At 45.8% G+C, this 22346-nt stretch overlaps 1 protein-coding gene across 3 annotated transcripts in view; it reads left to right on the top strand.

Annotated features, from left to right (window-relative positions):
- Positions 1-21889, top strand: part of MOB3A (MOB kinase activator 3A) — a 269915-nt gene extending 248026 nt beyond the window's left edge. For all 3 annotated transcript variants that reach the window (XM_069649508.1, XM_069649509.1, XM_069649510.1), the window contains one exon: positions 15187-21889. In XM_069649508.1, coding sequence (XP_069505609.1) covers positions 15187-15216 — 30 coding nt within the window. In that variant the 3' untranslated portion in view covers positions 15217-21889. The remainder of the gene's footprint in view (positions 1-15186) is intronic.
- The last annotated feature ends 457 nt before the right edge of the window (positions 21890-22346 follow it).

Raw genomic sequence — 22346 nt, 5'->3', positions numbered from 1 at the left:
GTAAATTATTTTACTTTGTTTACCACACAATGGCTACAATAATGCCCTACATGTACGAGCCCGAGTATACCGAGGAGGAACTACTGGAAAGGGAAGCACGCGAAAACGATGGGGATTCGTACGGCAGTTGGGAGGACGATTCAACAGATGAAGATCCTGGGCCTAGTCGCATGGACGGCGTCTCCACCTGGTGCACATGCAATCGGTGCGAGCTAATGCCAACCGAGGACGAGAACTGCTGCTGCCGAGAAAACTCGGGATGCCTGGCCTACATTTCGGAAGGCGAGCCACGACCGCAATGCATCACCGAGCTGCCAGACTTCAGGGCAGCCTGCCTCTCACGGGCCGTGTTGAGAATAATGATGGTGCTTATGCACGAACTTCGCGCAACTGTTCGTCCTTGTAATCCGAGTAACGAGTAAGTATACTCTGCTTGTCACGCCTTTCCTATTTCATGTTCTTCTACTATATCCAAAATTATATATTCATATCATAGTAACGCATGAAAGTCGTTCAATAGTGTGCATTGTCTAGATAGCATTTATCCATGCAGAATGCCATTAGTTACAAGAATTGTCATTGACAACAAACGTTTATTAAACTTATCTTGGTCATTTAAAAACAGTTTGTTTCATTCCTTTTCACAGGTGGTACAGGCTGGTGGCCTATCGTTCCTTTACATGGTGGCTCCACGGGAGGCTTGGACACCGCGTTCGAAAGTGATGCCCGCCTGTGCCGTCCGTGCCATAAGAGAAACGTTCCCGAGTGACAGCGGTCAGTACAGGGGATTTTCTCTCGCTCTGCTGCAACTTGAGCTGTATAATCTTTACAGTCTTGTATTTTTGTCTCATGAAAATAAGATACAAAATAAAACACCACATATATTTTAACAACGGTTGTTTCGATTTTTTAAATTAATCAAGTGTGTCTCCATTCAAGGATGGACGTCGGACATCTGTGCTCCGAATGGGTGAAGGTCTGGTCGCTGTGAAGCAGGGTGGTCACTATTATCTAAGCTAACATAAAATATTCTCGATGATGCATGCACTAAATAACACTTGTTCAAAGTCTTTCAGTAGGTTATGTCTCTATAAAAGTCACACATATATCTATACTAACAATTACCATTGGATTATACAGGCCTTATGTTAAGGGTCTTGACCACTATAATACACCGGTTGAAGTGTGGGTCTGTGCTCACAAGAATCTCCGGTATGTGGCATTTGTTATTGATCAGCAACGATATACTATCAAAGGCAGTTCGCACCCGTGGATGAGCGCTGGCATGTGGGGCTGTCTGGCACCTTGGCCGTTCGCGCCCCAAACATGTACACTTCAAAAGGTATCCCACGCCAAGGTGGCCATCGCTCACATGGCCTCCTCAGACCCTGTGTCTCCAGCCATGCCTCCCCTTGAAGCAGGCCGCCCCCTGCAATCCACAGAAGTGTCTCCATTCAGCAGTCTTCCTGTGCCTTATCTGCACGCCCAGGCCCATCCATCCCACCCACCCTCTATCAAAGGCGGTTCGCGCCAGTGGATGCGCACTGTCAGGGGCGCGAAAGGCCAAGGTGCCAAACTACATGTACACTTCAAAAGGTATCCCACGCCAAGGGGCCATCGCTCACATGGCCTCCTCAGACCCTGTGTCTCCAGCCAGGCCTCCCCTTCAAGCAGGCCGCCCCCCTAAGACCACGGCATAAATACGTCATTCATTCACAAACACACCCCTTTTTCTAATACTTTATAAACCACTTGATATGTCTCATGAGAACATCTTTGTGCTTTGCAAGTCAACTCCTGAACGTGCTACCTGGCAAACACTGAGATCTACGCTAATCTGCTTGTCGTCGTGCTATCCGTGAACTTCTGTGACCGTTTAGAGCAAACCCATCAGTGTGCTACCTGTGGCCACCCACCTATTCTCCTGCAACATACTGCTCTGCTTGCTGAATCCAACTGTTTGTTGGTCAAGGTAAGGCCATGTATCCTAGTCATATTTCGCAGACTTTTAAATTTCTATCTATTTGCGAGTAGAGTACACAATAGTGCTATGTTCATTGGTCTCATTGCTATTGACTTGAGTTTCCATTGCTATGCTATCAATAGATCTATTTATTTTCATCTTTGTCTATTGTCATCGAATTGCATCCTTCGGGGGTCCAGTCTATAATGTAAGCATGTTTCCTTCTCGTGCAAGACAGAACATCCAAGGGACGAGTCACATGTTCAGTTTTTAGTCACATCATTTATACATTTCTGCAATTTATGCAAATACTAAGACGCACATAATGAACTGGTATAGTTCCTGCGACCAAAACAAACCTTGCATTGATCATTGTATGATTCATTTACTTTTGTATCAAATCTTTATTCATGAAGATTGTATAATAATGTTGATATTTACTTTTCAGATTTATCGACAATGCCTGCCTGTTCGATTAGCGGCTGCCCTTCGAAGACCCATGCGAAATCTGAAGGCACTACAATGCATGTATTCCCGAAAACTGTTGATCGAATAAGAGAATGGGTCGGACATTGCGGATATCCACTGGATGAGCTGGAAAGTAGAGTCCAACAAGTCTTACAGGACAAGAGGGGTGATCGATACCGCATCTGCAGCCGGCACTTTTCCCTGGACATGTACACAACATCTTGGGTAACAAAGAAGAACAAACGGCGATCGACACAGAAATTGCTCAAACGCTATTCCCACTCTATTCGTCCACATTCCTTGCGGTAGTGTGTAGGTAGCCGAATGGATTAATTGATATTGTAGGTGTTCTGTCCCTTGTAATAATTTCGATATTGATATGAGTGTATAGCTTTTTGAATAATGACATTTATCAATATATTCTTTTTTCGATTTCATAACCCACAAACGAAATGTGTGTATGTATGTATGTGTATGTGTGTGTATATATATATATATATATATATATATATATATATATATATACTGTATTGAGCATTTTTCAAGTATTCTGTCACCTTACATGGCTATTTTTAATATTGGCATTTCATTATCAATCATTAATTTACCTTTACAACTTCTTGACTATCCCTTGAATTTGAAGCAAGAACATTCTACATCCTTGACGTGTTTGCAGTTATCAACCACTTCTAGCGCGTATTAGGTAATCTTACTAGGCTAATCCGCTACAGACTTGTTTTATGCATGTCAAGTAATAGTTTTATTCTATCGTGTAATTATTTTACCTAATGTTTGGTTAGTGCTTTCCAATTGATATGCACCTTAGTTATCGTCCACTGGTGTTTGTTTTCAGTTATAATTAGTGTTATCCATACTAATGCAAGTACTGCCTTTCAGGGAGATGCTGAAGCGTCCGCCACATCTACAACATTTCTAGATGTTCTTCACCAGCAGGAGGTATGGATACTGACAGCTCCATAGAGCATCATCATCCGAGCTGGAATTCTGTCGTTTGATTGTTCTACACAATGTTTCATTCGTGGTTAGCCGTTGATATGTACCTGTGCTGTCGACCCCAAGTGTGTGTTATGTTTTCACTATTGTAATCCTCACTAATGCAAGTACTATGTTTCAGGCAGTTGATGGATCGTCAACCCCTGCACTTGATGCGGAGCCTGACATTCAAGTAATTCCAGGGGAAGTGGAAGCGGGACCATGCGTATACGAATCGGCGCAACAGCTTTCGGAAGTGCGCACTACATTTGCAACATCCATAGATATTCTTCAGCAGCACGAGGTATGGATACTGACAGCTCCATCATGCGTGATCATATAACGTGATTCCATTTGCTATACTTTCTTCCCTATTAACGCAATAGGGAATAAGTCGATGAAATGTGATCATATTTAGATTTTCCTTGATTCTTTTAGACAATGCATAATTTGTGGTTATCTCTTTCTCCAGCATGGGGTCTGGCATGGATTCACATGCTCATGAATATTCCCCGTCGTCAGGCTGGGAATCCTTGGTAAAGAAAAAATCAGTATCAGTTTCGTTTCTGATCTGTCTTTCGTAGTAGTAACCAATCACTGATCTCTGCGTCATACTGACCACAGCCAATGACTGCCCTCTACCTAAGCCCCGCCTCTGGCAGCCATCTTCAGATTTTTACCGCACGTTCAAGTGTTGGGAGTCCTCGTGCTTAGCTCTCGAGCTTTTACTGCGTGTTTCGCGCTTTTTCAGGTGAATTTTTACTTTTTTCGGTTAATCGAGCCTCAAGCTCCACCGTTTCTACTCCCGTTAACGGCTACCCGTTGCGGGATTTTCCTACGCCCCTCAAGGGTGAAGATTTTGTCGAATCAACTTCTTGGAGGATTCCAAAAGATTTGCGGCCTACTTCGAGATGGCCCAGGATGCGAGTTCGTCACCCGGACCCAAGCTGTTTCGCAGCTGCCCTGGATGCGGGCTGCAGAATGTGTTTAAGGAAGACGAACATTTGCGATGCCTCTACTGTCTTCATGGGGACAAGACTCATGTAGAGAAGGCCTGCCAGTTCTGCAAGAACTTGTCGGAGCGGACCATGAGGGACCGTCGATCCCGTCTCGCCAGCTGGTTGGAGAAGGGCTCAACGGGTGAGAAGAAGAAGAAGAAGAAAGGGTCCGAGCGGGCTTCTAAGTCCTGTGCGGGCGCCCCGGCGACGGGGGCCCAACACCAGGCCAAGCGCCGTGAGTCCGCTGGCTCCGGGAGCGCCAAAAGGTCGGGCTCTTCGGTCGCCACGCAGGGCGCACCTTCCCCGGCACCATCAACCACGAGCCAGCGCTTCGGTTCGGGGAAGAGGAAGTCTGAGACCCCGAGTAGGCTTCGGGAGAAGCCCCGTCCGATCTCGGAAGAGGGGGAGCGAGGCATCGCCCCTCCCCCGAAGGAGAAGGCCCGGGACGCACCTAAGGTGGTGAAGGCCCCCTACCCAGCAGGCAAAGGCCTATATCGAGGCTATCGCGGCGACTCTGGCCAAGCCGGCAGAGACCCCGCCAGAGGAGACTGCCTCCGGGACTAGAGGTTCCCTGCCGCCAAGGAGGGAATCCTCTTTTCAGCCCATTGTCGTGGCCGCCATGATGGAAGAAGCGAGGGGGGGGCACGGTAGCCTCCTCGAGCTCGGAGTCCGCCTCGGAGGAGGAACTGACCGAGGCCGTGAGGAACCTCGAAGTCCAATTCGAGAAGGTTTGATCCCATAAGGAAGATCCTCGGGAGATAACCGAGGAAGATGACGATGGCGAGGAAGAGCAGCCTTCACTTCCGGCGTGGCCGGATCCTAGGCCTCAGGATGGCTCGGCGGCCATTTTTTCTGCGATTATGCTCTGATATAAGGACGAGGTTCCCACGGCCCAGGCCGGAGGACCCGCAGCCTGGCCCGTCGGGAAGTCCTCAGAACAAACGACGGAGGACCTAATCCTCTCCTCCGCTCGCCCCCGTAAGGCCTACAGTTCCCTCATCCTCCCACGAGTCGGGAGATGACGGTGCGTTGGGCTCGACGACGGGTTCTGAGGGCGACGACGACGGAATGGGTCTCCCGTCTCCCGGGCCTCGCCGCCCGACGAGATTGGCTCATTCCACACCATGATCGCCAGGGCGTCCGAATTGTTCCAGCTCTGCCCGGAGGAGCAGAAAAAGGAAGGTTTCCTCTATCAGCGCCGGGAGGCCAAGAGGAAGACTGTCATCGCGGTGCCTCTAATCGATGACATCTGGGAGGAGGGCCTGTCGGTTCTCAAAAACCCCTCCACGGCACCAGCCAAACGGGACCGGAACGAGAAGAAGTACCGGGTCCCCGAAACCGCTCCCCTGTGCCTCAGGGCCCAGCCAACGCCAGACTCGGTCGTCTCGGCGGCGGCGAAGAAGAAAGCGGCGGGGTCAGGAGCCTCGACGTCGAATTCCCCGCCGGACGGCGAGCGAAAGAAGTTGGACGCCATGGGGCGGCGGGTCATTTCGTCGGCGGCGACTACTATCAAAGCGGCCAACGCCCTGGCGATCGTGGCCCGTTACGACAGGGAAGCTGGCCCCCATATTGGACTTCCTGCCGGAGGACAAGTGGTCCGAGGCCCTTGAAATACTGCAAGAGGGCGAGTTGGCGTCGGACCACGCCATAACGGTGTCAACCGATATTGCCGATACCGGGTTCCGCCAGCTGGGCAACGGTGTTTGCCTACGACGACAGGGTTGGCTCCGGGCGACCGACTTCCGTCGGGACGTCCAGACCAGGGTGTTGGACATGCCGTTCGACGGCAGCAAATTGTTCGGGAAGGTGGTGGACGAATCCCTCCAAGCCATAAAAACGGACACGGCCCGCGCCCTAGGAGCCCTTCAGCAACGACGGCCCTTTCGGAGCTCCAGAGGCAGACAGGGTGCCTCCAAGGGATCCAGTGGTGGCTCGTCGTCCTACCGCCAGGCGGCACCTACAGGGGTCGCGGCAAGCGGGGAGCGCCTCGCCGCCGTCGGCAAGGTGGCCAGGGCGGCAAGGCCACCACCTCCAAGCAGGACTGAACCGGCCGTGGTCTCGGGTCCCCACCGAAGCACCCTGGTGGTAGGCCGGCTGACAAATTTCGTCGGCGTGTGGAAGTTCATCTCCACCGACCGTTGGGTGCTGGATACCCTGGCAAGAGGATACTCTATCGAATTCCTGAAGAAGTGCCCTCACGTTCCACCTGTGGTCAGGAAGGAAAATCACGTCCCGCAACTGCTGTTGGAAGTACGGGCGATGCTCAGGAAAGGCGCCATCGAGCTTGTCCCGAAGAGGCTCCGGGGTGTACTCAAGGTATTTCCTTGTCAGGAAGAAGACGGGCGGCTGGTGCCCCATCCTGGACCTTCGTTGTTTGAACAAATACATCAGATCACAAAAGTTCAGGATGGTCACCCTCCAGCACGTACTGGGACAGCTGGAGGAAGGCGACTTTCTATCGTCGTTGGACCTGGAGGATGCATACTTCCACGTTCCCATCCTCAAAAGTCACTGAAAGTTCCTCAGGTTCGTCGTCCAGGGACGCCACTACCAATTCAGAGCACTGCCGTTCGGATTGAAGTCTGCCCCCAGGGTCTTTACCAAGTGCCTAGCACCAGTGGCAGCGCAGCTGCGCCTGAAAGGGATTCACGTCTACCCCTACCTGGACGACTGGCTCATCCGCTCAAGGACGAGGGAACTCGCCGTCGAACACACTGCAAGGACCGTCCAGCTACTCACAGACCTGGGATTCGCCATAAACTACCCAAAGTCCCACCTGGTGCCGTCGCAGGTGGCCCTGTTTCTGGGAGCGAAGCTCGATACAGTGAGGCGCCTGGCGGCCCCATCGGAAGAACGGACGAAGACCATTCTAGGCAAAGTGCAGCGCCTGCTAGCCACGGACGTGGCCAGGGTGAGGTCCATCAAGTCCCTCCTGGGGATGATGTCCTCCTGCATCTACCTGGTGCGCCTCTGCAGACTACGGATGCGCCCTCTTCAAGAATTTCTTGACGCCCGTTGGATGCAGGCGACGGGCACCTTCGAAGACAGGGTCTCCCTCAACGAGGTGTTCCGGCGGGCGATTCAGTGGTGGGGCGTTTGAGCACACCTCACGCCGGGCAAGGACTTTCAGACGCCGGCGTACCAGGAGACGGTGACGACGGACGCCTCCCTGGAAGGTTGGGGCGCCCACACCGGAGATCTCCACGCAAGAGGCCTCTGGCTCCCGGAGAAGAGGCTCCTGCACATCAACGTCCTGGAACTCCGAGCCGTGTTCTGGGCTCTCAAATCGTTCCTCCCGTCGCTCAAGGGCAAGGTGGTGCGGATCTTCACGGACAACACCACGACAATGTTTTACATACGGAAGCAGGGAGACACCAGATCCCCCAGCCCTATCCAAGGAGGCACAGGATCTGTGGCACTGGGCGGTCGCCCAGGGGATGTTCCTGGTTCCCTTCCACCTGGCAGGAGAAAGCAACACCATCGCCGACTCGCTCAGCAGGGAGCTGCGCGCGTGTCACGAGTAGGAACTGCGCCAGGATCAGGTGGATCAACTCTTCCGACAATGGGGCAAACCCCAAATTGACCTGTTCGCAACAGCGACAAACTCGAAGTACAAGAGGTTCGCCAGCAGGTTTCCCCAGCCGAGAAGCATGGGCGATGCGTTCTCGTTCCCCTGGGACGGCCTATACCTGTATGCGTTCCCTCCGTTGCCGTTGCTGCTTCGACTCATCAGTCAGCTCAAGAGGTCCCGTGCAGGATGATCCTCGTCGCACTGGCGTGGCCGAGGCAGATCTGGTTCCCGGATCTTCTGGGCTTGTCAACGTCCCCTCCCATCAAGCTGTCGGCGGGCGCGGACCTTCACTCCAGAGAAGGAGGCGCCATCTTCCACCACGACCTGGCGTCGCTGAACCTGCAGGCTTGGCTCCTGCAGCGCTAGAGTTTGGAGGCTACGATATACCAGCCGATTGCAGAGAGGTTCTTGCAAAGGCCAGGGCGTCCTCGACTCTCAAATGCTACGGTCATAAGTGGAAGAGGTTCTCTCTCTGGTGCCGAGCACAGAAGATCAACCCCCTACGGATTACGGCCCCTCAAGTGCTGCCGTACCTGCTATCGCTGGCAAAGGCTGGGCTAGCCCATGCCTCCATTAAGATTCATCTGGCGGCGATTTCCAGATATACCAGAACCACAGGACGGACGTCCCTGTGGTCCCATCGACTGGTAAGAGTTTATGAAAGGACTGTCTGGTCGTTCCCGCCGGTGAAGGCCCCGGCCCCGGCGTGGGAACTTAACGTGGTGCTGACCAGGCTCATGGGGCCCCCATTCGAGCCGATGCACTCCGCACCAATGAAGTTTGTGTCGTGGAAGACTGCATTCCTGGTGGCCATTACCTCCGCACGACGAGTGGGAGAGATCCAGGCCCTATCCTGCAAAGCACCGTACTTGACTTTCCATGCCTCGAGGGTGGTGCTTAGGACGCACCCCTCCTTTATGCCCAAGGTGCCGTCGGACTTCCATCTTAACGAGCCCTTGGTGTTACCTGTTTTCTTCCCGTCTCCTTCGTCGCCGGCCGAGAGGACTTTGCACTCGCTGGATGTGGCTAGAGCGCTGAAGTTCTACGTGGACCGCACGAAGAGTTTCCGGAGGACATCACAGCTGTTCGTGAACTTTGGACCTGTGAATCAAGGGAAGGCTCTCTCGAAGTCTTCCATTTCCAGATGGCTCTCCGGCTGCATCATGCACTGCCACCGGTTGGCTAACCGACCGCTGCCAGGCCGTCCGAGAGCCCATTCGACCAGAGCAATCGCTGCTACTACGGCGTTCTTATCTGGTGTGCCCCTGCTGGACATCTGCAGGGCTGCTACGTGGAGGTCGACGCACACCTTCACGAGATTCTACTGCGTCGATCGGGATTCCAGGGAGGAGTCCAGGGTCGGCCAAGCAGTGCTGCGCAACCTGTTCGCCTAAGGGTGAGCCTGGTGAGGAGGTAAGAGATGCTTAATGTTGAGTTTTTTGTATTGCTTAATGTTGAGCCTTTTGCCACCCCCCCCCCCCCGTGGTTGTGCATGCGTGTACTGCTATTTATTCTTATATTCATGAGCATGTGAATCCATGCCAGACCCCATGCTGGAGAAGGAACAAGTTACTTACCTGTAACTGTTGTTCTCCAGCATGGGTCTGGCATGGATTCACATGCGAACCCTCCCGCCTACCCCTCTGCGGCTCTTCACTTGGTCATACTGCCTCTTCACGTGCTACCAAATCTCAAGATAGCTGCCAGAGGCGGGGCTTAGGTAGAGGGCAGTCATTGGCTGTGGTCAGTATGACGCAGAGATCAGTGATTGGTTACTACTACGAAAGACAGATCAGAAACGAAACTGATACTGATTTTTTTTCTTTACCGAGGATTCCCAGCCTGACGACGGGGAATATTCATGAGCATGTGAATCCATGCCAGACCCATGCTGGAGAACAACAGTTACAGGTAAGTAACTTGTTCCTTATATGTACCTGTGCCGTCGACCCCAAGTGTGTGTTATGTTTCCAATATTGAAAACCGTACTAATGCAAGTACTGTGTTTCAGGGAGATGCTGATGCCTCCTCTCCAATACAACCATTCATGGCAGTCCATGCAGAGCCAGATGTATGGATACTGACAGTTCCATCGAAATAGATCATCACAGGTCGAATACCTGTCGTTTGATTGTTGCACACAATGTTTAAATCGTGTTTGGCTATTGAGATGTACCTGTGTGTTCGTCCTCACGTGTGTTTTATGCTAACAATATTTTGATACACAGTAATGAAAGTACTATGTTTCAGGGAGACGATGGAGCCTCATTCCGTGCTGTCTATGCGGATACAGAAAATATAGTCGTTGCAGCGCAGGAGGAAGGGAGGACATGCGGAAACGTATCGGAGCTACAGCGTGCAGATGTTGAAGGTCGAGTCAAAGTGCAAAGAAAAAAAAACAAAAAAGGTTAGTTACAAACAGTTCATAACTTTAAAAAAATGTTTTTGCTGGGGACTATTTTGTTTTTTTCCAGTCAATTGGACTACACTTTATCTTACGTTTAAACTGAACATCCCTTTTCCAATCTCTCCTCTAGTTACCCGTGGGTGTCAGAACTATATATACACAGACAGTGAATCGAATGAGAGATGTTGCTTGCCAGACCATGTACACTATGGAGGAACTATTAATTGAGGCGAGGCGTGTTCAGGCTCGAGATGCTCATGTCCAATGGCCAGAACATGAATTAACTGTTTGCTGTATTCTCCAAAGTTGCATTGGACCATTGCTACAGTGCGACCGCACCACCAGAAGAAGATGATATTGAATGTATTGAAGATAGCTCTGAAGTAGTTGCGGATCAATTCACACAATCTACACCCGCCAAAAAATTGCCACCCAAAAACATGTCGACATTGTTGTGTTCTCCCATCAATGTTGAAATAGTAGATGTCGAAATGACAGAGAATGAACCAGCCGCAGCATCCATAGACGCATCAGAACTTGATAGCAGCGATATTACTTTCCAATGTGTTGAAATCTCCGCAACGTCACAGGCCGAAACAACGTTGACACAGGATGACCGTCTAATGAAAGACATTACATTGTATTCGACAGTTGTTTGATGGATATTATAAGTATGCTGAAATGTGGGCATTCAGTTAGAGGGAAAGTATGTGGGAAGCAATTGATTATTGTGACTCGTCAAATAAAAGGCAGTAACGTCAAAATAAATGCCGCCTGTCGATTAAATCATTGGTTCTCATGGCCTGCACAAACAATGCTGGGGAAAATGCCAGCAGGCAATCTACTGTGTGCAGCTGCATCACTTTTTAGTGGCTCCAGTTTTAGAAAGTTAGAGGCTTTCTTTCAGTTTGTGGGACTCCATTTCATTTCTAAATTGCTGTACTACATATACCAACGTGATTATCTGTTTCCGGCCATTAGTGATGCTTGGAAAATTTAACAATTGCCTCTAGCAAGTACATTCGAAGGGAAACGTTTCAGGCTAGCCGGCGATGGCAGAAAATCCAGGGCTGTCGCACTGTCCAAGTACTGCACCTACCACTTTCAGGACATGGATAGTAAGAAAATTGTGAGTTCGGTGGTCGTGCAGGTAACACAATGTACATCCTCAGTGGCCATGGAGAAACTAGGATTTATAAAATCAGTGGAATATCTACAATCAAGGGGAATGCACATCGACCTCATAGCCACGGACAGACACGTTTCAATTGTCAAGACAATGAGAGAGCAGTTCCCGCTTATTAATCATCAATTTGACGTATGGCATCTTGCTAAATCAATCAGTAAGAAAATCTCGGCTGCAGGAAAAAAAAGGTTTTGAAAGTATTTTGCAGTGGTCCCAGTCTATCACCAAGCATCTTTGGTGGAGATAAAAAACTTGTGAAGGGTCAGTGGAAATACTACTTGAAAAATGGCGGTCACTGATGCACCACTGTGCCAACGTTCACCGCTGGTCAGAAAACCTACATTTCAACCAATGTCAACATGACCCTTTGTCCGCAGAGGAGGCAAGGAAGAAGTGGTTGATTCCATCTTCACTGACACACAAAGCCATTGAGAAGATTGTTTTCGATAAAACTCTATCAAGAGATTTGAGAAGACTGACAGAATTATGTCACACAGGAGGTTTGGAGGTTTTCCACAATATGTGCCTAAAGTACAGGCCAAAGCACTTGCATTTTAGCTTTCGGGGCATGAAACATCGCACTCTACTAGCGGTCTTGGCCCATAACAGCAATGTCGGGCGTGAACAATCTAGGACTAGGGGTAAAGTAAGGATGCCTCGCTACACTAAGGTGTTTTCAAAACGAAGTCAGCAATGGGTGATCAAACCAGTCTATGATGAAATGCAGTTCGACTTTGTGAAAAACCTTATTGTTGCTGTGTTCGAGAAGCACAGATATGGAATTTTGGACGTTTCTGTGCAGAGCAGTGATCCATTGCCACTGAACAAAGCAACTGTGCCATGTCCACCCGAAGCACCGCTGGTTGTGAAGTACAAATCCCGGTTTAAATAATTGCAATACGATTGTCTTTTTGTAAATAAATGTTATTGTACAGTGTACCTGTAACCCTAACCCCTACCTTCACCATCATGGGTGGCGAACAAGCTGGGTGTCATCTTTGAATTCTCTCTATTCACCTCATATATGTGTATGTATATATTTTTCTCATGTCTCATCTCATGTAAATGTAAATGTTGCGCACTGTTAACGTAGGGGAGGCTTGCGTATTGCAAATAATAAAACAAACAATAAATCTTTTAACTCCACTCCTGTGGTACTTTTTACTTTCCCTGACCTTCCGCCAAAAATTAAATGTCTCCATAGTTATGATTCTTTGGGGCTGCAAAGCTCGCAGACAACGGGGACAAAATTGGGGGCCTTAGAACGCGCCAAGTGGGCCGTGGCATTTGGGAGAGAAGCCAGTTCGCATTTGCACATTGTGGCGCACTACATAGAGGGATTCTAAACTTCAAGTTCTCACAGATGCCTTTACTACGGGATGTTGCAAATAAAGAATGCTAAGGACAGCGGCTTTGATTTTCAGCTCGCGCCCAGAAGAGGCCCACAAGTCGCACTGGAAGTATAAGGGTCTATTGTTTTTTGACCTTGAGACAGAGACCATGCCGAAAGAACTTCATTTGAAGGGGGTGCGCAATAACGTAAGACGATAAGGCAGAAAATTCAGAAACTAGACCGAGTTTCATTTTAGTTCAGTATACGAAAAATCGTTGTCAAGAGCACGGTCGGATTTACAGACTGCATTATGCAGAGACACAATGGAAATTTCAAATATAATGTGAGTAAATCTTTAGACGCTTTTATACCGGAATGTAGAATTAATGAATGGATGCATGAATGAATGAAGAGCTAGGAAAAGCAAGGAAAACGTGTTCGTAGTGGGCACATGGGCATGCAGGTCCACAGGTCTCACCGATCTCGGTCCTTGGCCCAACCACTTTACCCTGCACTGCCTACCTGCACTACGGGACTGTCTCTGTATCCTTCAGCCCCTTTTCCCGGCATTTACCTTGCACTTGCCACCAGCTGCCCCTATTATTTATCTTGTATTCTACTAACCATGTACAGCACTTTTACCCCCCTCTCCCCTTCCCCTTCCGCGATCTGAAAGACACCTTGCCTAGTAGGATCGTTGTCTGTCTGCCCTTGTTCCTCCCATGCCTCATCGCGCCTTGAAACACTTGTGTATAGGCGCGTTACAAATGCCATATCATATCATTCCACATGCATGTAGATAAACTGTCGTTTCTCATTGTGTGTTGGCCTCGATTTATTTCGTTACTTTTCGCATTGATTTTAGAGCCCAACATACTCCATTGAACTATCCTTGCTAGCAAATAGTTTCTGATCGGCCGTAATAAATTAAATATTTTTTTTGTTTTCATAACAGGTATTTGATCCCGTTCTGCTACTGTCATAGGTTTGAGACACCGGCAGATGGTTTTTTCAACAGACACCTGCAGCTTTGTGTGAACAACTGGAGCACACTGACAATTTTATGGGACGATCGCCAAGGGCCTTCATGCCCTTGCGCTGTAATAGTGGCTAGAAGCAACATATCAACCTTTACGATGGACTAGTGCCTAGTTGATGGAACAGCCTTGCGGTTCACCGTGCTTCCAAAGTGCTTCTTTTAACGAAAACCAACACCCTGTGTATCATAAAGGAACAGCGCGTGACTCAATATAAACTTATATGGATTTGCGGATACAGATAAAAGAAAATAAATGGCTTTCGGAGTTCATATGGCAATTGCTGAATATTCTCTAAACATTTAATGTCAAATGTACTTTATCAAATGTACCGTGTTGCTGTTTGATTTTAAAGTACAGTTTCATATTCCGAATTATGCCGCGCTGTGTTGTGAGATGGTCTGTGTTGGTTTCCGGGTTCTGTGTGGAGTCGCGTAGAAGACGATTGGGCGCGTTTGCCTACGCAGCACAGTAACGTCACAGAGAGAGGCGGGGAATATGAATGTTTTGATAATGTCAGGCTCAGGGGCGGGGGATTTGATTTAGTGCCGCAGAAGCGGGTCAGCCAGGGTGATGCAGCAAGTGATAGGATTATCACAAAATGGCAGCTCCCTGGTGCCTGTTTTCGCGTGCGTTTAATGGACGAAAACTCGGGTAAGGTCCATAGGAAAGTTTTCTAAAATCGAGCCACTTAGGCTTAAAAAAACATGGCCGACCCGTAGGAACAAACATTTTTACTAGACCATGCCTTTAAGGTACTTCACGTTAGAGTTGTGGATTTAGGATCAGCTGTTTGTTTTGTCATTAACAATTTTGGCAAAAGGTGTACTTTAGTTATGTGCTCTTTGTCAAGTGCTTCGACAACTTGTATTGGACACTGGTCACATTAGCTGAGCTCACAGGCACGCACCCTATGTGTACTCTTCGGCTTTGAAGGAATGGGCCCACTGTATGAACATCCTTACCTAATACGCTCAGTTTTCTGTTTTTGCACTGTAAGCATTGTTGAGCTTAACCAAAGCTTTTGGCGAACATTTCAGTTGTGCGAATTGTGTTATGGTTGTAGGAGTAACGAAACGATTAGACAGACCTTTTGATGTTCGGAAACCAGCGCCAAATCATTCTGGGCATGTTTTCATATACTTTTGTAATATGCAGTGTGCAGATGAGCAGTGGTTTATGTTGCCTTTTCATTTTAATTACGTTAACTTTTTTTTTTTGTATCGACAGAAGGAAATGACCTCGCGAATGTGCCATTAAGAAGCGGAACTTCCTCGCCCCCTCGTAATTCCTGTTTCCTGAAGAACCTGTCATTCACTGCTGAATTCTGTCTCTTCTGATAGAGATGCCACTAGGAGATCAGAGACTCTTGTTTTCTTTTTTATTAAATATATAGAAATATATTTTTTTATTCAAATACCTCTGTCCCTTTAAAACTGTGATACTTAATGCAGGAATTAAGTGTGCTGTAAAAACTGTTTCTGCTGCATCTACTTTTTAAAGTGCATAGTACTTTTCTAGAATTGTTTGGTACTACCTGAAAAATATTCTATTCTGATCATTCCTGTACTGCAATGATAGTATACGGTCTCCACACTTACCTTTTCCACTAGCATGTCTACTTGTTTCCTCGGATGAGAAGCCTCAGAGAGAGTTTGTATTTTTCTGGAATTTCTCCTCATTCACAGAATAACCTATGCAGAAACAGCCAACTGTGTCCTCCCTTGAAACCAGTAGTTTGCAACTTTTGGCTCTCCGGTAGTTGTGAACTGCAATTCCTATCAGCCCTAACCAGTAAAGTCAACCATGAATTATCAGGGGGTTTGTAGTCCAAAACATCTGAAGAGCCAAAGGTTGCAGACCCCTGCTCTAAACCCACACATACTTGCGATATAACGCACCCCCCCTGCTGCCAAGAGATATCAAGGTCTCATAATGCTAGTGTTCACACTAACAAATGGCTCCTTTGAAACGGATGGCTTGAACTCATGGCGGTTGACTTGATCGTCGTGACAGGTCGTTGTATCCCTCACTATGTCTTAGCGTTGTTTTAAAAGGTTAAAGGCATTTAGTAAAAAAAACTGGTGCATGTCTTTTACCCTATTTTTCAACAAAAATAATCCACCTGCTCCAATGCTTTTACACTGTTGCAAAAACATACGATTGTCTATGCTCAAACATACCAATGTCTATGCACCTATGTAAAGACACAGAACCCATCCTGGTTCTACAAAATGCAGTTGAATGTTATTCTTTTTGAGGGCCTTCTGTTTACATTCAGCTGCTTCTGGAAAATAGTTTGCTCTAAATTGGAGGAAATGGTAAAATACTCTTCAGCATAAGATTCCCATTCTGCTGTTCCCCCCGTCCCCACCTTCAGTGCACAACTGCTGAAAACTTTGAGAAACCTCTGTTCAAAGTGTTTTTATTCAAGCCATTCTGAAATTAGAAATCTTAAATGACCCAACCCTTTCTTTTTTCTTGCTTACCCGTTATATGATCTCTGCTGGTTTCCAGTTCCTAAACAAGTTTTTAATGTTTGGGATTTTTTGTCTTTTTTTTTAATTCAGATTGGTTTTTCTTGGGGTTAATCTTCTTCTCACAGACTTGACTTTCATCCTTTCATTCATATGTATTGAATAATCTAAGAGCAAGTGGACGTGGGATTTTTGGGGGTTGTGCTTTGGTTGTGGCAAAAGAACTGCTGGTTGCATGTTCAAACGTATATGTACAAAGTGTGACCCATACAGTTTTAGACGGACTCCAGTAATTTGTGGTTGCATTTTCAACTCTTTTTCGAGGTCTCACTGTTCATTTAGTCTGTTTATTACTTTTGCGGGTTTAGAAAGATCATTACCTCGCATCACTTGCTCCACACATTCCTCCTTGTGATTTTAATATACTCTTGTATCGTCTCTTTAGAGACCATCATTACGGAAAAGGTAACATCTAGATTTGTCGTAGAAAATCTTAGCTTTTTTGTTTTAATTGGACCACTTTATATTCCATATTGTAAACTGAATCCACTGTCTTACTGTACATGAACAAAAGGTTGTTTGCTTCAAGGCAGTCTCATTGGCTTCTGAGATTTTAATTCCATAGTGTTGAGTGCAGACTTGGCGGAAATGTGTCAACCACCCTTTTCAGAAGGTCCACTGGCTCAAGATGTGCAGAGTGAAAATTGTGCCTGGCCCGATTTTGTTCTCTTTTGTTTTATGTACCTCCTAAAGCAGTAATATTACTGTTTCACAGAACTGAATGTTTACGGCAACCCAGGATTTTCATGAGCAAAGGGTCTTTATAAATGTTCAGTGAGGATCGCCTCAAAAGCAAGTCTGCTGTTGCATTCTGAACATTAGATTTGTTTTTTTGTTGGAGGGTTAAGGGGGCCTTTCATTTCGGACCTAGATACTTGTCTATTGGCCTAAGCCCAGTGTGGATTATTGCCTACCCGTGCCTGAATGGAACTCAAACACTCTTGGGATAAAAGGTAATCCACTAATTTCACAGGAAGGAGTCCTATTCCTGTGATCTTGTAAAAATGTGGGCACCTAGAATAATCCGTTGAGGCACTAAGATTAAGGCGAGCCTCTGCCATTCGTTTTAGATGTATTAGTGAAAATGTGTAAACAACTCCTTGCCAATGAACCAGCTGTCCTATTGAATGGCATCGAAGAGACACATCAGTCCTTCTATCACAAAGAATGTACAGCAGTGTTTGAACATAATCTGCGAAAGTTGCACACCAGAACACTAGATCTTACACCGGGTATAGGAAATGTACTTGTATAACTGAGTTTCCTTCTTAAAATGGAAGGTAACCGGAATGATTGAAGCCTTAGACATGCCAGTAACTAGCTGAAGTCTGTGAACGAGGAAAAGGTCCAGTCTGGTATCAAGCGGTGCATCAGGCCTAGAGTCATCAGCAACATGGGATAATGGTGGTCTGCTCCACCCAAGATGGTATTTTGTGCCTGGTTATGAAAGAAATATCAAACTAGGTAGAAAAGCACATTTGTTTTGTCACCTTGAACCTTCTTTATCTGCCAACATCGCAAGCCTAAGAACAGTTTTCCACAGTATAAAGCCTAGTAAATTAAAAAGAAAAGTTTAAAAAAGACTGCACTGATACATTTGGACGTCTTGAATTTTAGCCACTATATATTCGGGATTAAGGGCATTCTGTCTACATATGATTTGGACATTCCAGGGCCTTAAACAAAATGACTGCAGGAACACGAATACACTCAAAACATTTTAAAAGGGTTGTGGGATGCTGCTATTGATAGTTGGAATTCTTATTTTGTTTGCTATACATCTGCTTGAGAAGTAGTGCAATTGTTCCTTCTGTCTTCATTGCATTTGTTCCTTTCTTTTTTAATGAAGCACCTTCTTTTTTCCTTTCATCCTATCCAATTCTTTCATCCTATCCAATTTGTTTTTTATTTGTTTATTAAAGAAAAACAAGTGCAGCAAGGCTTTGATATTTCCCTGGTTTCTGCTGTACATTCTTATAGTATATAATGTAGGACAGCGGTGCCACTCTCCCGATGGCAGCACTAAAAAAAATGTTGCACATTCCAGATTTCCTCCTTTTCCCGCCTTGGTTACATTGCATCTGGAACAGTGTCCTTATCAGTGTGCTACTTGGTTTAGTCTGAATTAAAAGAACATTTTCAACCTTTCATCGGCTTGAAAGCCAGTTGTTGCAATACATATACTTACCACTGAGGTGATGGAGAAATGTAGGGCATTCACCCCCCAGAGATGACAAAGCACTTTGATAGATAGAAGCCAAGGCTTGAGTTTCCATGCGGTCAGAATGTCCACAACACAACGCAGCTACTAAATTGCATCAGAGATGCAAGGGTGGGGGCAGGGGGGCGAGGCATGTTTCTGCTTGCGGTTTACAGTTTTAGAACTGTATGACATTTCAATGAAAAGGCTGAGGAATTTGCTTTTTTTTTAATCTGTCTTTTTGGGAACGAAGGAAAAATTGTCAATTGTTCTGCAGGCATGTGCTAACTCAAAATCTGAGTGTGTTGGTGCTCATTCGGGATTTAGGTTTTTTTCTGTTAAGTGAAGGAACGCATTTTCGACATGTTTGTAATCTGGGTCTTTCTGAAAGAATTTTAGGGGCAGGGGTTATTTAAAAAGAACTTAATCTACAATGTGAAAATGTTAACTGTGTATTTTAAAAATTTTTTTTTTAGTGTTATGAAAAAAAAACGTAACTGTTAAACATCTTTTGTACTTTGCATACAATGAGGTACTACTGTGTCCAGATCTCAACCGGTTTCGAGGTATAGAAATGTTCACCACCAGGTGTGATCACTTGAAACTGCTTCCTAAGAATTTCTTTTCAAATAACCAGTTTCTCTTTTGTGGCCTCCGCATACATTTACCTCCATTTACCTATTTTTCCACACTGTTGTACTGAAACATGTTTTAGCATTGTAGCACAACTTTTTCTCTGCTTCTGGAGTTTTAAGGCTTTCCTAAATGATGTCGTCTTTCACTGAACCAAAACCTTGTATACTATTTTCTGTTTTTCACATATCACATTTGGGAATTGTATATGCACACACAATTTGGCATCTTGATACTTATAACGTGACTGTTTTTTCTCTTGCTGACCAAGATACAGGTCCTATTGCCTGTTTTGGAATTGGCAATATGTTCTTAAATTGCTTCAAGATCCATTTGAAGTTGGATACCTCAATGATTGCCATTTCTTACATACCCGATGGCTTGGTCACAAGCTGTCAGAGGATGAAGATGAGTGCACATTAATTGCCTGTGTAATTGTCATGAGGTTCTACTCTCAAACATTGGTGGTTGCATCTAGCCATTCAAGGGTTGCCCTGATTGGCTCATTTAAAGAGTGGTTCTAAAGGAGTTTAACTTCTTTGTGTCACAGATCATAAATTCAGTCATTATAAAGGTTGTTTATTCCTGGTAGATTCTTACCATTTTAAAAAAAAAAAAGGAAAAGATTTTGTTTTGTTTCTTCCCAGGTTTCATTGATGAGATTCCCTATGAAGGAAGATCAGGGTAACAGACAGATTCTGTGCTCTCCACTTTAGTGTCTACCTGGTCCCAAACGTTTTGAAATTCAAACTGTCCAGTTCAGTGAAAGTTGTTTCCCTCGTTAGTTTACCAAGAGCATCCTTTCTATTCACATTAAGTCATAGTAGCACTGGGGTGAGAAGGCTACTAGTTCCTTGCAAGCAGTTGTTTCTCTTGGATATGGTAATCTGCACTGAAACTGTCTGTCATCCTTCCTATAGCCTATGAAACAATTCTGAAAAGAAAAGGGCTTTAACGGGTAGGATAAAGGAAAAACTACTTCTTTCTTAGCAGCCAAAAGGCGCATTTGGTTCCACTCCCTGACTTACAATTTGAAGTTTAAGTCTGCGTTCACTTGTGTGCCAGTGTTCCTTTGCTTCTTCTGGCCGCTTTGTTGATGAATTCTGTTCTCTAATCTGGTGAGCCTTGGTCCTTTGGGTATCACCTCCCCCACTGATTGTTTACAGTTTTATAGACCATGAACAACTGTAATTCTGAATTTCTCCTGTTCTAGTCCTATTAAGGCTAGAGTTTCTTCAGTTCGAAGCATATTATCTTTTCTGATGATCCTTCCTCCCAGTCCTCGGTGGAAAAGATGCACTTGTCTATAGAGACCAATCTTGTTCCGTGCTTTTATATAATACTGGGTCAAGTCTCTCCTGACCCACTATTGGCTCCCCATGAGAATTTAGAAAGGCTGCCCCAATCTTTCATTTTAAGTCCACATTTGGACTATAGGCCTGACCAAAACTGAGGTTTACTTTCTGTTGACATTTAACTGGTTTACATTTGAATTTGTGTTGAGTCCTTTTTGGAACAGTTTTTGGTTAGTAGCATCTTGATATTCCCAACACCACCAATAAGTTGAAAATAATGAAACCACATGTGAATCATGGGTTCAGGTCGGGTATTCTGAGGTGATGAGGGACTGGCGAGGGCTGTCATCCTAGTGTTGCATCTGTTAGAACAAAAAGAGAATCTCTGAGCTTTAAACTGTATTATATGCAGGCTTGATTATACTGCACACACGAAAATACTCATGTATATCGCTGATTTTTCCAAGAATTGTACCTAAATCTAAAAACGGCCTAACGATTTTCAAAGGATTACTTTGAAGAAGAGATGCAACAACATCTTGAGCTTCATCAAGGATTTACGTTAATAGGCGCAAACTCAATTAAATATATTTCTGTGACATTTGTTGTTCTACTTTCTCTGAGGCTTTTAGGGATATGGTATCCATGAGCAATCTACAAATTCTAAAGCAAAAACTGTGACTTTCTTGAAGCAGATGGACCGCTCTGCATGCCATTAAACCATGGATAGGCACTGTGCTTCAGTATGGTGTAAATCCCCATGTTTGTCTAGAGTTTGAGAAAACTGCATAGGTTAGCAACAACTATGAATATCTCAAATCTGTTACTTCAGCAATGGCCAAGAACCTGGATGCAAGTGCAAGAAAGTGTCTTTGGGTTCCAATGACCTTTTGACCTTTAGTTCATCCCCTAGACCCTCTTGACAAATGACTAGTTCGATACATGCCTGTGTCTACTAATGGGAACAGACATGGATGTACAGGGAATTCACTGAAGTGGCCTATATGCCAGGTGTGCAGACATTCTTGTATGCCCAGTATTGCTACTAAATTGAACCCAAATGTATTTGCATCTAAAGAATCATTATCTTTTTCGCACGACATGGCAATGAGTGTTAACATACGTTGGTAAGGAGTGAACAATTATGGTTTTAAGGTCCCTTGAAGGTAACATTTCTTTTTTTCCTAACATAAATCTGGTAAATAAAACATTGTTTGCACCATTGTCCTTTTGAAATACAAATAATAAAGTGCACTCTTATTTACTAACCTTTTGTATTTGTATTGTCTATCTTTTTTGCAGTCTCCACCCAAATACAAACACATTGTGCTTTATCACATAGACTTGAAATAGATTGACGTTTTATTTGATGGCTTGCTCTAGCGTGATAAACCTACCAAGATGATTGTCCTGAATTTAATATCGAGGATACTATCAAAATAAATTTGATTGCAAGGTTTTTTTTGGCAAGGTGAGTGGGAGTGACCCTGCAAGGGCAGTTCTGGGATGTGAAGGAGCACTACTGGTACATGATTTGTGCAGTCAGGGTACAGAGGCTTACCTAGGACGTTAGCAGATCCGCATTCCGGGTTTGCCATACATTAGGAAGAAACTTCTATCAAGCCACATGTCTCCAGAAACCAGTTACTTCACAAATGTTTCAAATCTTAAGCTCTGCACTAATATTCATCACAAAATGCTTTTGCTGCTGTTTTTTCAAGGTAT

This window comes from Ambystoma mexicanum, chromosome 1p, assembly GCF_040938575.1.
Source record: "Ambystoma mexicanum isolate Mex_15411 chromosome 1p, UKY_AmexF1_1, whole genome shotgun sequence".
NCBI classification, from domain to species: Eukaryota; Metazoa; Chordata; class Amphibia; order Caudata; family Ambystomatidae; genus Ambystoma; species Ambystoma mexicanum.
The sequence above is the reverse complement of the archived record's forward strand: the minus strand, read 5'-3'. Positions and strand labels throughout refer to the sequence as shown.